Source organism: Mesoplodon densirostris, chromosome 2, assembly GCF_025265405.1.
Source record: "Mesoplodon densirostris isolate mMesDen1 chromosome 2, mMesDen1 primary haplotype, whole genome shotgun sequence".
In the NCBI taxonomy this organism is placed as follows: domain Eukaryota; kingdom Metazoa; phylum Chordata; class Mammalia; order Artiodactyla; family Ziphiidae; genus Mesoplodon; species Mesoplodon densirostris.
The window spans coordinates 41,011,943-41,026,852 of NC_082662.1; the positions used below are offsets into that span (position 1 = coordinate 41,011,943).

At 53.5% G+C, this 14,910-nt stretch overlaps 1 protein-coding gene across 1 annotated transcript in view; it reads right to left on the minus strand.

Annotated features, from left to right (window-relative positions):
* Window positions 1-13,694, minus strand: part of TRABD2B (TraB domain containing 2B) — a 215,813-nt gene extending 202,119 nt beyond the window's left edge. Inside the window, exons 1-2 of the mRNA XM_060083290.1 lie at window positions 13,593-13,694; window positions 11,023-11,583 (exon numbers count right to left, since the gene is read on the minus strand). Coding sequence (XP_059939273.1) covers window positions 11,023-11,583; window positions 13,593-13,694 — 663 coding nt within the window. The remainder of the gene's footprint in view (window positions 1-11,022; window positions 11,584-13,592) is intronic.
* Between the last annotated feature and the right edge of the window lie 1,216 nt (window positions 13,695-14,910).

A 14,910-nucleotide genomic window follows, 5' to 3' on the forward strand; every position in this document is an offset into this window, starting at 1 on the left:
CATTACCTCATTCACTCCTCACAACACACCAGGAGGTGAATGCTATTATGAGCCCCAGTTTTTCAGATGTGGAAACAGACCCTCAGTCATCCAGCCCGAGTGGTGGAGCTGGCATTCCACTTCCGGTACAGTCTTTTTCTGAAAGTATCAAAAGATCTAAGTAGAAATCCTGGCTCCATCATTTTGCACAAAGCACTTAGCCTCAATTTCCTAAAATGGGGGAAATAATACTTACCTTTCAGGATTATTTTAGGAATTTACTGTGATAAACCTGAGGCCTAGCACATAATAGGCACTAAATAACAATGGCTGTCTTGGGAGCTGGAGAGGAAAAGGAGAGAGTAGAGTCAATGGAGGGAGGGGTAGGAAGACTTTTCTTTGCAAACCTTCTGCATTTCCCGTCCCAGCACTTCTGCCTAACAGTCTCCTTCCTCTTGGCAAGGCCTTTTCCACTCCCATCTCCATGGGCCCTAGTGCTGTTCAACCTGCAAGGTCTCCATCAAGAATCCTGCATTCCTTTCTCACCACCCTCTCCACAAAACTATACTGATGGAAGCAGAATAATATAAAAATCACCTGCAAGACCACCAGCAGGCCTTGGCATGGGGGTTATGTAGAGCTGGGTCAACTCAACATTCCAGTCAAGGTCAAGCACAGTGACAGTGCATTATTGTCACTGAGGTGCCAAAGTGACTCAGTTCACCCATCCATGGCCCATCCATAGCTCTTCAAGCTGCATCTCAGCCCCAATAGAGGGTCTGGAGCTCAAAAATATCCCATAATCCAGGAGACTCTACAGCCACAGGGAGGGGGGCCACTGGGGGTCCGATTAGGGGAGGTTGGTGGGGGGGGAGACAGGAAACTGGTCTAGCCCCCCTCTAGGTGTCCTCCTGGGGGGGCCAGGAGGAAGAGCTATCCAGTGGCATGTGAAAGACTGTGGAAACTGCAAACCGCGATGCAAACAGTTGAAATTATCATTGCCAATCAGACTTTTGTCTCTCCTCAAACTCAAAGCAGAGCAGTTCAAGAAAGGGAAACCGTGTGAACTAGGGCTAAAAGATGATCCAGAGAGATATCTGAAAGGCGTTCTCTGCCCAATCTTCCTTTCTAAAAAGGGGTTTCAAATGGGGTCTGAGGCTTAAATTACAAACCACCTTAAGTCCCCAGGAGATAAAACTGGTCAGGACACTACAGAACCTTCACAGGGAGGAAGCAGGTAAGCCCTTTAAACAGAAGAGGAAGTGGAAAAGGCCTGGCCTTTTATCTTTGCACTTTGGCTTCCCCGGGTAGGGCTGGCCAGGGGACGCGGGCGCTGGCGCCGCCTGTTTGGTCGCCAGGGCTGGCCGAGGGTCAGGCGGGGCCGCACGCAGCACTTCTAGGAAATGTGCACTTTCGCTCTCGGCATCCCGTCCACTGAGGCAGCCCGAGCAACGCCAACTGCGCCCAACAGCGCTCCGAGCCGGGCTGGGGCGAAGGTGGGCAAGCCTGGGAAGCGTGCATCTTCTGTGCCCCCACAGGACACCACATTACCTGCCACGGCCACACACCCCCGCCCCCCCACCCCCGCTCCACAGTGTAAGGCACTTCTGTTCCTTTCCCTCCCGACCCTGGAAGGGAGCACAGGGAAGAGCATCATAGTTCTTGGTCACTTTCGTATCTCCAGCACAAATCCCAGCATCTGGCACACAGTGGGAGCTGAAAAGCATTTCTTGAAAAATTATATGATGATGCTAATTTAAAGATGCAATAATAACTATGTGTGTCTGGCACTTTTAATCAGTTAATCCTCACAGCAAGCAGATGAAATTGATAGATAGGAAACTAAGGTGCAGGAAGGTTACCCCAACTAGCCTCAGGTGACCTGCACTCCCAATGAGTGCAATGATTCTGGGCCCTGAAGGAGCACCAGCCCGTCCTGGGCCAGTGCCCCGAGGTGTCCTAAGGGACTTCTGAGCTGAGTCTTGTGCTATGCTGTGTGAATATAGACTAATTCTTGGTTCTGAAGGTTAAATCAGACCAGGATGTCCCTCTGAATGAGGGAAAGAGGGAGGAAGCTTTATGCAGAGAAATAGGCTCACAAGGTAAGAGAAGTAAAACTGAGTGCTTTCCCCTGCTCTTCCTGACCCGCTGGGGAGAAAAGGGAGAACCCCAAGAATAAAAGATGACAGGGTCTCATCACTCAGGGCCGAGAAATATGTGCACTGCCTACGGGGGAGGTGAATGGTGGTCAGGGACCAACCTGAAAGCCTGTAGGTTCCCCCAGGGAAACTACCTTTGCCTAGTCAGGGAGGAACACAGGCTGGCAGCAGGTGCCACTGACGAGAGACTGCACAGGACCTAGGCCATTACCCAGAAATGGCCCCAGGGCCCTGACTTGTGTGGGCCAAATCTGACGACCTTCTGGCTCTTTTCAAGGGTAGCCAAGCATTCAGAGTGACCCCGGTACAACTCACCCACTGTTAGGGACGGAATGTTTGTGCCACTCCATCCATATGTTGAAGCCCCAAACTCTATTATGATAGTATTTGGAGGTGGAAACTTTACAAGGGAATTAGGTTTATAAGAGGTCATAAAGGTGGGGTCCTCATGATAGGATTAGTGCCCATCAGCAGAGCTGGCTCTCTCTCAATCTCTAACTAATATAATGTGATGGCAATTAAGCCTCAATAAAAAAATCAAAAAAGAAAAGGAAAAAACCTCACAATGCTCAAAACCAGTCACGTCATTGCAACCTAAACTCAAACTGCTGACTTATGTATGATCAGGTGGTATCAGCCCAGAGGGAACAGTCCAATCTGGTGACCATGGATGAAAGTCTGGCTATAAAGGATCATTTGCCTGAAGAGTCCAGGCTTTTCAAATGACTGCCCTCAGGAACCTTTATAGCCAGACAATAAAAACTTGGAAGGGCTCTCAGGTAGAGGGAACAGCATAAGCAAATGCTTGGAGGCCTGACCATGGATTGTGTGACAGAGAGAGGAAGGGAGAGAGAAGTAGAACAGGTCAGCAGCACTGCAGCCCCAAGCAAAGTAGCAGGTAATGGATAAAATTAAACATTTTTCAAAGGAAATTAAGTGGGGGATGGAGTGAACCTGGAGAAGTTCACATGAACTCTGCGTAGAGAAGAGGAGAAAAAAAGAAGGCTTTGTCTGCAAGGAACAGACGAGGAAGAGAAAACAACAAAGTGTTCCAGGAAGGAGAGGGAGAAATCCAACAGTGACCTGTGGATGTTACAAAGTCCTCACCAAATGGACCAGCGACAGCACTGAACTGTCTCCGTGTCTCAGGTGGGCAGGCTGAGGCTTTCTGTGAATACAGAGGCCGAGACGCAGCCCCCCGTTAGCATCCAGAGCTGCCAACACCTCAACCACAGGATACACCACAGGGCCCCAACTTCAGAACTGGAACACATCCAGTCTCATTTTGTAATCAATTGTGAGCATATTTTGAGCTAGGTTTTGAAGCCAGGTTGATTAGGAAAGAAAAGACTGCCTCAGTAATAATTATAATAGAATGTAAAATATGTAAGTGCCGAAAGAATACTATAAAACGCCATAAACAATTCCACGGAGGGAAAGAATAGATGTGGCTGGGTCATCAAGGAAAGACTTGCACAAAGTCTTCCCAAGCCGATGAGATTTAGGAGCATTCTGGGAAGACTTCCTGGAGGAGGTACAGCATTGAGCTGAGCCTTGGATATCTCATAGGAATCAGGAGTAGAAGAGGAAAGGAGGAAATTCCTGCAGAGGGAGAGGGCCTAGCACAAGCAACAGCATTTCCAAGCTTGGGGCAACGTTTTGTGTTCCAGCGGATATTCTGCGCAGATTTAAAAGCCTGCGGATACTGGAGGAGCTGCTCAGCCAGACGGCTTGGCAGCCGCTGAGCAGAACTGAAGCCTGGGCCACCGGCTGCCTGTGGATTAAGTGGGCGGACAGAGAGCCAGTGATGGGAGATAAAAGGGAGTGAAGTGGATAATATTTAGAAGCAAACTCGAGGGGGAGAGAACGCGGCAGCCCGGCTGGCAGGCAGCAGGCTTGTCCCATTCTTCAGTTTCCTCCCTCGGAAAGCTGCATTACCAGGCGACCTCTTCCTGGCTTTGAGAGATGTCCAAATGGGAACTATTAACAAAGGCACGGGCACGCTCCCATTTTTATCTCCGTCTCAAAGTGCTTTGCCGCTCAGGCTTTTCTCTTTGGCCTGGGATCGGCTGGTGGGTGAGTTGCTGCAGGAAGGAGATCACTGTTTGTGGATGGGACTTCTTGGAATTCTTGAGAACTGGTCCCTTCCAACTCTAAGATTTTAGAAGTCTGTGTGTACGAGCTGAAAAAATGTCTTCAAAGCTAAGGGGCTAGGATTTCACGATGCGAAGATTCTTCGAGTCCAAAAATGCCTCTGAGCCTAATGTTCTAAGATTTCCCCATTCTTAGATTCTCTGAGCCTCCAAGTCCCGGCTCAGGATTCTGAGATTCTGTAAATCAGGAAGACGTCATGCTGTGTGACCTTCTGATTCTGAGACTAGAATATTTCATGACATCTTGGTCACCTCTGGCTTTATGGCCTCACTCTCCTTTGATGGAGGTACCTAAGCCATCCTGTGCGTCTGCTCCTGAGTTTGTTCCCCCCCGCCCCCGCCAAACCCCATGTTGGGATAATATATTAAATGCTAAAGTCTGAGTTAACCAAGTCAGGGAAAAAAAAAAAGAGGACAGAGCCTGCTGTGCTGGCAGGGGCTCTTTGCAAACAGCTCTCCGGGCACACAAAGAGTCTGAGAGTACACATGCCTAGGGGTCAGTGCTAGGGGTCCCCCAAGTGACTTCCACACCGTGTGACAGACATTTGCTGAACAGCTCCTAACCGTAGGGCTCGGTGCGGGAGCCACGGTGGGTGTGGCAGGCTTCCAGAAGCACAGCGCGGAGGCGGGGCCAGAAGCAGCTTGCTCCCAGGCCAGGATCTGGAGTTACACGTGCAGACTAGGCCAGCCTGTGCTTGGAGCCAGTACTGACCCAGGGGCTCTCACTCTGTGGCTGTCTTCTGGAGAGAAGAGGGCTCAGCACGGTCGGACATCCTCAGGGGTGCCCAACGGTCTTAGGGGAGGTGTCTGGCCCCTTCACTCTGGGGAAGGTACATAGATCTGATGGGAAGCCAGAAGTAGGGACGAGTACTGAGAACTTGAGGGACCAAAGGTCGGTGCTGCTGTAGCTGCCATGGAGGCTCAGGTGGGGTGTAGCACCCAGCAATAGCCATTCTTGGAGGATGGGAAGTGAGAGTGGGTTCTGCAAGATGGAAATGTATAACAGCAAGAGAACGTAAGAACAGGCTCTCCGTGTGACATGTGGAGACAGGACACAGGGGAGACTAATGCACAGGCGCTCCATGACTCAGTTTCCACAGCAGTAAGAAAGGACTAATAATGCTCACTCTCCCTGACTTGGCAGTGAACTCTTTCCCAGTCTCTGCTCCCAGCATTGTCCTGGCTGACACTAAGGTGCTCTGGCTGAAAGAGTGAGGGAGCCAGTGAGGGAGAGGGGTCCTGATGACGGGCAGGCTCCAAGGCTGGGCAGCTATCCACCAGACTGTGCCATGATGGGCTGGGGCTCTGTCTGCCCTGCAGGCTGGCCACAAGAAGCAGCAGGTCACCCACCGGACCGAGCAGGCTTCCGGATGAGTAGGTGTCGGCAGCAGCCCGCCACAGACAAGCCTGCCAGCCCCTCCCAATGGTGGAGAACTCAGGCTCGAAATCTCAGGGTGGCCCAGGGCCTCCAAGATACAAGGACCGAAGATGAAAACCGCAGAAGTCAGAACTGGGTCGGGCCTGGAAACCGTGGGACAGAGGGGCAACCTAGGCCCAGAGAGGGACAGGACAAGCCCAGAGTCACAGCCAAGGTAGGGATGGGGTAGGGCTAGAGCCTACTTTGTATTCAACGACCCACTTCATGATTTCCACATTTTGTGTCCCTGTAGGATGGTGTGGACCCGTTAAAGTTCAAGGAGGAGGCTCTTCACTGGGGCTTGTGTCATCTTTCTTCATTCATTCATTCATTCATTCATTCAATAGTGCTGGATGAAGGAAGGGAAGCAGGGATCGTCATATCATGGTTTCTGACCATTCATTCATTCGTTCTCTCTCTAAATACTAATTGAGCACCCAATAATATGTGGTATTGATATAGGACCTCTGACTATAACCAAGGACAGCCTTTATTCAACTGTGCTGCCTAGCCTGTGTTAGGGGTGCCGTCTTCACAGTGGTCCCTTGGAAAGCTGGGCCTGCCTTTGGGAACTCCTAGTTTAGAATAAGATTCAATTTCTAAGCCAGGGAGAAAATCAGTTTCAGCACTTTTCAATGATCTCTTTCTATACATTTTTTATATTTTATTTTATTTTTTAGAAAGATATGGTGATCTCCCTCCACTCCAATACACACACACGTCACCAGATAATGCCATCTGACTGTTAAAAACAAAATTATGTCAGCTCTCGGAATCTTGAAAAACATGGACTCTGGCATCAGACACTTGAGTTTGAATCCTGAGCCTGCCTCACCTGGCTGTATACTCACAACCAAATGACTTAACCTTTTTAAGCCTTAATTTATTGTCTGTAAAAGGGATATGATACTCTGCCTTGTCATATCTCTGTGAGGATTAGAGATGATGTACTTACGAGGTCTAATGTAGCGCCCTGTACAGAGATACAGCTCAATAAATGATGACTTTCCGGTTTCTAACTCCCTAGAGAGGGGGCTGTAGAATTTTACAAACATTTCGGACACCCTTGGCAGCCAAGCCCAAATGTTCAGGCTCTACGCACATTGGATGGATAGCATCGGCATGTTAGCTAAATCACAGCCAAGTACAGAACAGCAGTGTCCCGTTTTCTTATTTTGCCCAGAGAACCACATAACTTAGAGGTCTCCTCATCTAGTGCCTCCACTGTACTGAGTGGGGGGCACTGAGGCCCCCTAGAGGGAGAAGGAGGTCTCCTAATCAGCCCAGTGTGTTTGTGGCAGCTGGTACCAGTCCCCAGAGGCAGCCAGCAGAGCCGACTGAAATCTGCAGGTCCCAAGATTGTCACAAGATCTGGACTCAAAGCTCAGGCATCCCCAGGCCCCTGAGGGCAGGGGCTGCCACCACCCCCTATTACTCCAGCTTTACTTTGTTCAGCAAAGCATGGGCAGTGGACAGGGCTGCTGGCAGAAGGTGCCAACAGGGCAGAGCTGATGCTTGCCATGCAGCCTTCTCCCTTCCTTGTCCTGAAGCCGCCCAGACTCTTTTCCAAGCTCAAGCCTTACATCTAGGTAGTCATTTTACCCTCTCGACAACCTCCCACAGGTAGTAGCTTCTCACGTCCTCACAAAACCAGCTCAGTTGTGAAAGGCTGGTCACTACTGCCCAATTCGATTGTTAGTTAAGAACACCAGCGTTACATACAAGTCATTGGTTTTAGAGCCAGAGCTGGGACTGAAACCTAGAAGCTAGTCTCCCATCTCTCAGCCCACTATGCTGAGCTGTCTGTAACACATCACGGAAATCTTCAGAGGACCTGCCTTTACCATCCCTGCTCCAGCCACATAGTCAAAGGAAATAATTTCTCTAGAAGTATAAGTTCTCCAAGAAGTAAAATTTTAAGCCTTTAAGCTCTAAAGTAAAGAAGAAAACAGAAGAAAGGACTGAAGGAAGAATTGCAGGACACGAACTACCTACATGGAGAAAGTCTAGAGAATCCGCAAGGGGCAGCGGGAGGGGCGCATCCTTCCTTTAGAGTCAGGCAGACCGGCTCTGTTCCATATTAGCCACGTGACCTTGGGCAAGTCATCCAGCCTTTCTGAGTGCCCACCTTTGAAAGTTCCAGGGTTGCGAGACTCCAACAAGATGAAAAAGCGTGCGGAGCCTCCTGCAGGGTGCCTGGCACATGGAGTTGATTATAATCGTCCCATGGAATGTCAGGGCTGGAGTGGCTTGAATGATGACCTAATCCTGATGTCTCATTTCACAGGTGGGAAAAACAAGGTCCAGAGAGGTGACGTGACTTGCTCAAGGACACAGAGCAAACTCATGGTGATGTTAGGTCTAGCACCCTCAGTTGATATTAAAATCAGAGACCACGGCCAAGAAGCTGGATCTTTCAAGCTGTGCAATGATGGAAGAAACTTTTTCAGTCATTCCTCTAGCCCATGTAGCTTTCTTTCTCCATTTAGCAAGGGAAAATGTGGTATTTCTGACCAGAAGAAAATATAAAATTTTGAGAAATACTAAAGTTAAAACTAAAATCGGGCTTCCCTGGTGGCACAGTGGTTACAGAGTCTGCCTGCCGGTGCAGGGTACGCAGGTTTGAGCCCTGGTCCAGGAGGATCCCACATGCCGCGGAGCAACTAGGCCCGTGTGCCACAACTACTGAGCCTGCGCTGTAGAGCCTGCGAGCTGCAAATACTGAGCCCGTGTGCCACAACTACTGAAGCTTGCGTGCTTAGAGACCGTGAAGCCCGTGCTCCGCAACGAAGAGTAGCCCCCGCTCGCCGCAACTAGGGAAAGCCCGCACACAGCAACAAAGACCCAGCGCAGCCAAAAATAAATAAATAAAATAAATAAATTTATTTAAAAAAAAACACACACTAAAATTCCAGTCTTAACAAACAGGCGCTCTCTTTTAAGGCTTTTTTTCCGTCCTTCCTCTCTCATTGCTCCCCCCTCCCCAAATATTTTGCAATAACAGTAATGCTGGGAGGAAAGAAAAAATAAAAATCTGATGCACTTAACAGATATTTCAGTACAATAATGCATCACAGATGTTCATATCAAACTGTGCATGCGTGCATACAATTTTACTGAGAAGGCTGTTGCATTTCTGACTTTGGGGTTGGGGATCCCTAACAATCCCAACTGCCCAAGCTCTGGAATCTCTCCCTTCACAGTTAGCCCACGGCTGCCCACGGGGATGGAGGAGAGATTTCATCACCTCGCTCCAAAATGATAACAGGACAAATTGGCGGGGTCAGGCACTCTGGCAGGTGGTGAAGGGTGTGCAGATTAGGGAACCAAAAGGAGTCCTGTTTTCTTTTGTTCAGGACTTGCTTCCTCAGCCCTCTCGAGGAGCTGGACCCAAGAACAATTTTAAGAGCGGGCCCGGGCTGGTGATGGGTGGGTGCATTTTTGAAACCAGAGGTTTGAGTCTGTTTGATCTTCAAATGTGGGCTTTGGAGACTGTCAGCGGGCTCCTCGCTGGCCGATGAATGGCTCTCAGGAACTTTTCCTAAAACATAACCTCACGCACTTTCCAGCAAATGTTTTCAACCTACCAAAGCCGTCCTTTGGTTGAACAGCAGTGTTTCCAGACCTCGAAGAAAGATAGTTTTGTTGTTTTAAGAGAGACAGATTAAAGCCAGGGGCTGTTTAACCAGAGGGTCTGTGTGCGCCCTTCGCCTCTGGTCGGATTCCTCTGTGGTTGGTACAAAGAGGGTGTTGAGAGTGACGGTGGATCCCCCCACCTCCCCAACCTAAAAAAGATATCAAGGCCAGACGTGAGGCCTCTGAACAGAGAGGCCTCCTACAAACCTGCCTCCAGAATGAGATGGGCGGCAAGCGCTGGGGAGCCCGACGCAGATAATATCAGCTCCCGAGGCTGGCAAGGGAAAAGTCACTTCAGAGGGAGAAAGCCGGTAGGTTCAGAGGAATCAGCGCTGGGCCAGAGAATGCACAGGATTTTTCCCCGTGGAGAAGGAGTCAGGCGTAGTCAGAACCCTGCGGGGCGTGACTAACTGCCCCAATATTCCTGCCACCGGGGCCCTCTGGGTAAGGGCTCCACAATTATGGGAGAGCCAGCAGGAGAACCGACAAACCCGCCTTTCATTTGGCCGGCAAATCAATCTGCCTTCTTACCTCCCCGGGGACAATATTGCATTTCCCCTGGAAAAACAAAAGCCAGAGATCTCCGAAGGGGGATCAGTTTCTGCCCCTGTTTCCCTGGTGAAGAGCTTGCAACATCTCAGGAGCAGCCAAGCAGGTCTGGTTCCAGTGGCAGAGCTTCTACTCTGGCCAATTTATGGGGCTGTCTCCTTACGGGAGGAGTATGTGTTGGGGACCACACCACGCTTGGGGCATGGGCCTGGCCTCCTTGCAGGAGCCACCAGCCCTGACTCAGGGACTGACAGCCCGTTCTCAAGGCGCAGATGTGAACTCATTGTTCCCTGGGCCTCAGGGCTGAGCTTGGGGCCAGTGAGTTGTGAGTGACCTCTGACCATGGAGATGGAGCTTTTCATGACATTTTGCTGGATCAGGTCTCTGGCAGCCAGAGACTTTAAACCTCCTAAGCTCCGCCCTTCTCCCTGCCCCTACACCTGAGGTTCAGAAATCAGAACTGTCAACCTTTAAGTGAACACATTTCTCTGAAATTATTAACCCCAAAACTATCCTTGCTGACTTTCTCCCAGCCTAGGGGAGGCAGTCCGAGGGTCACCTGGAGCTTTGCAGAGGCCCCGGGAAATCTGGCAGCGCTTAACAGCAAGCCAGGGTCACTAGAGACCAGGCCCATCGCACTTCTCCTGCCCCCCGACCCCAACCCCACCCCCAAGAAGCCCGTCTCCCTCTATTCGTCCTCCGTACATACACACAGCTGCCTGGATGCACCCATACAACAGCCTCAAGACAGCCTCCTGCTCTTGAGACCCCAGGGTCTCAGGGAAAGTCAGGCCCAAACTGAAAACTCTTTCTTTTTGTTTTTCATCACTGTGATGCTCCGAGGGAAATTCTTTCTGCTTGGGCGAGCACAGCAGGTGGGGAGTGTGTATCCCCAACAGGTAGCACCACTGAGATAGAAGAAAACGCACAAACTCTTACTCCCAATTCCAGCACATGCCAGTTTGCCCTCATACCACCACAAAGGCAGCTCAAGAGCTGCCCCACAGCCCAAAAGACCCTCTCCCTTTCAGGGAAGGGCAGGGTTCTGCCTGCCGAGGGAACACCATCAGAGAAGAGGACCGAGGCGCACGGGGGCTGCCGGGCTCTGGGGCGGGCGCTGCGCGCTTACCTGGGAGAAGTTGAGCCCATTGAGTGGATGACACTGCTCCTCCACGCGCTCCACGGCCCCTGTGCTCTTCTTCATCTTCTCGGCCCGCTGGGCCAGGTAGAGGTCCAGCACAGGCACGCCCCGGGAGCGCACGTCGGTCTCCGTGAGCGAGTTCACCATGAGCATCACCCACACCGGCCTCTTGCGCTCCCAGTTGCCCGCGATGGCGTTGAATAGATAGTCGGCGTAGAGCCCCTTGCCCCGCTGCGCGGGCGTCATCCACGACGGCATCATCAGCTTCACGTAGTCCAGGTGGCGCTTCAGGCGCCAGTAGAGCTCACGGGGCAGCACGTCCTGCAGGTTCTCCCCGTGCGGCAGCAGCTGGCAGCTGGCCAGCGCCGAGATGGTGTAGGGGTCTGTCAGGTCCAGCTCAAAATAGACGCGGGCGCTGGCCTGGAAGGCTGCCTTGGAGTTGTCCGGGATGAAGTCCCAGACACGGGTGTAGGGGACGTGGATGGTGCCAAAGAGGTAGGCCGGGGGGTCGCGCCGAATAGTCCACAGGAAGGAGTTCAGGTCCCTCTGCTGCAGGGGGACAGGTAAAGGAAGGCAGTGAGGCTGAAGGCAGCGGAATTAAGCCAAGGTTAGAACAGAGGGGGCAGGTGGAGCTGGGGATGGAAGGCAGAGAGCTACACGGGGCCATGGGAAGAAGCAAGGGCTTTGGAAGCTGAAAGACCCATATCTTAGCTGTATGATCTTAAGCACACTGTTTCACTTCCCACAGACCCAGTTTCCCCATCTGTAAAATGGGAGCTGAAAGCAGCCACCCCAGGGATTGTTGGAAGAATGAAAAGACACAGTCTATGTAAATAAGCCCGAAGAACAGTGCCAGGCACAGAGGGAGGAGGCAGTGAAGGAAGCTCTCATTATGACTGGCTGTCACTGTGAGTGCCAAGGACTGCCACACCACCTGAGAATATTCATGCTTGGCCAAGCCAAACCTTCACTGGTGGTGTTTCATGTGGAGGGTGGAAAGACGGGGACCAAGAGTCCTGCTCTGGCAAGAAAGGAGGAAGTCATATAACTTTTAAATCCAACCATTAGAAGATACATGCCAAGAGCACTTTGAAAGCAGAACACCTATTAAAAATAGCACACCTATTTAAACAGCTACTTCCCATTCAGCAGGGCGGATACAATTTTCTTTTTGGAGGGCAGGTCTGGGGTGTCAGCTACCCTGCTCCACCAGCTGAAACCACAGATGAGAAAGTGCTTTAAAACCTGCAGGCTAAGTAAAGTCTCAAGGCCCTGGTTTGGGAGGGAAAGATTTCACAGAATTAGTCCCAAGAAATGTACATGCTTTCTGGGCTCCTCCCCTCAAAAGGTGTACCTGGTCTCCAAGTCCAATTCTCTGCCATCACTTAAGCTCTGAAGAGGGATATGTGTGTCTGTGTAGAGGTGAAGGAGGGGCAGGAGGACATGGGTCATTTCTCCAGATCCAGTTTAGGTCCAGGGGTTAAGGGGCATGAGAAAGGGACTATCATTTCTCTCAGGCATTTTCTATCCAGAATACCCCCTAGACTGTCCACTGCCATCCACCGTCTGCAAGCTTTCGGTCAACTCATAAAATTCTTCTGCTTGATTCTAGCACAAATGAGAAGTATCTGTCAGGGTGGGCAAAGGGAACAGCACCATACTTTACTGACAACCAAAAACTGTAAATCCCAGCATACTGGAGAGGGACTAGCTCTGAGCACCCTGCCTGTCTCGGAGCTCCCTTTTTCTGAACAAGTCACGACACTGGAGGTGCACCTTGCCCAAGGTCAACTAAGAGCGCAGCCAGTGAGGACCCTACAAATTTTTCCTGGTCCCTGGCCTCCAATTCAGAGTTATTTTCCATGCGTTAATTTACACTTTGAGGGAGAGAGACTGAGGGAAATCAAGGGATTCCTGAGTTTGGAAGAAAAATTAGGAGAACTAGTAATTACTCAACCCCCAAGGAAATATTAGGCCAGCATGTCCTGGCACTTTCTTTCCTCTCCTCTGGAATCTTCCTCCTTTTTGTGAAATCGGGGCACTTGGGAGAGTGGGTGCTGGGGCCTGGGCTGGAGAGGGAGAAAGTTTGCCTTAGGTCAAGGGTGGGGACCAGGGGGGAGAGGGAAGCCTGCAAGGGGTCTGAGCGTGTAAGAGTGAGAGGAAGGGGCAGAGAAGAGAAGGGCAAGGAATGGTAGAAACAGAGTCAGAACTGAGAAGAGAGGAACCAGAGGGTAAGGACAGGCTAAAAGTAAGAAAGAGGGGAGTCAAAAAGGGCACAGAGAGGAAAGGTCCAAGCAGGACCGAAAGTCGAGGAGAGCCCGAGAGCGTCAGCGTTTGGAGAAGGAGCTGGAGAGGGAGCGCCCCAACTCGCCTCCCCGGACGGAGCTGGAGCCCCGGCGGCAGAAGCCAGGGAAGGGCGCCCGAGGCTGCGCCCGGCGGGCGGAGGTGGAGCGGGTGGGCCGAGGTGGGTGCGGAAGGTAGGACCCCCCAAACCATCGTCCCCGCAGGGCTGGAGTGGCCGCGCGGCCGGGAGAGTGGCCGGGCGGGCGCTCGCTCACCGATCCGGGCGGCCGGCACTGTCCTGCGTCCGGGGGCTGCGGGCGGGCGCGGGCGGTGGCGAGGAGGGCGGCGAGCAACGGCCCCGCCAGGGCGGCGTGCATCCTGCCGGGGCCCGCGGGGCGCGGGGGACCCTTCTGGGCGGCGCCCCTCAGCTGGGCGGGCAGCCCCCGGCTGGGCACGGAGGTTCCGCTGGAGCGCGGGGCTCCAGACACTGGATGCCGGGAGCCCTTTGGGGAGTGGCTGGATGTCCCTGCCGGACCTGGGGGTCCCTCTGGGGCGGGGCTCCGTCTGTTGCAAGAGGGGGATCCTCTGGGGCGGGGCCCTTTGGCCGGGACGCGTAGCCGGGTTGGCCGAGCCCCGGGGTTGTGAGAGCGCGCGGGGTTGCCGAGGCGCGCGGAGGTCCCGGAGCTGCGTCGCGGTCCAGGGGCGCGCAGGGTTCTCGGGGTAGTACCGGGACGGCGGGCGCGCGGGGTCCCGGGGTTATGCTGGGGACCCGGGGCGCGCAACGGTCCCAGGGGTGCGCGGCGCTCCAGGGGGCGCGCGGGGGGACAAGTGCGGCGGCGGGCGCGGCGGGGGCGGGGGTCGGGTCTGGGGCGCCCGGTGGCCCCCGAGCGGGGCTCAGAGGGGCGGCGGGCGGCCGCGCGGCCGCTGCCCGGGCTCCGCCATGCTGCTCCGCGGCCGGGAGGGAGGGAGAGAGGAGGGCGGGAGAGCGGCGCGGAGCCGGGCCGGGCGGGGGGCTGGGGCCGCCGGGGCGGGGGGAGGGGAGGACCCGGCGCGGGGGGCGGGGGGCGGGGGGCCGGGGCCGCGCCGGGACGGGCCGCAAGGAGTCGGGGAGAGCTCCGCGCCCGGGCGCGGCGAGGCGGGGTCTGATGGGCATGGCAGGCGCTCGCTCGCTCCTCTCCTGCTCCCTAGCTCGCTCTCTCACACGCGGGCGGAGGGAGGCGAAGCCCACAGCAGCCACTTCCCAACTTTCCAAACTTCCCAGCGCAACTTTTTCCTCTCCTCCCCTGCCCGCGCCTCCTCCTCCCCCTTCCCCTTCCCCTTCTCCTCTCCAACTCCCCGCCGGGCCGCAGCTTCAGCGCGCGGCCGCCAGAGGGCGACGGGGCCGAGGCCCGAAGGGCCAACTTCAATCCGGCTGCGCGTTGGACGCGGACTGGCCCGGCAGCGACAAATGTGGGGAGATGGACCAGACAGGTCCTGGAGGAGTGAACAGCGAGAGGAGAAAGGCAGGCGTGGACAAGCACTCCCAGACTGGCTGGAAGGCAGCACTCAAAAGAAACCCAGGGAAGCTGGTATTTACAACTTTTTATCAAGCCC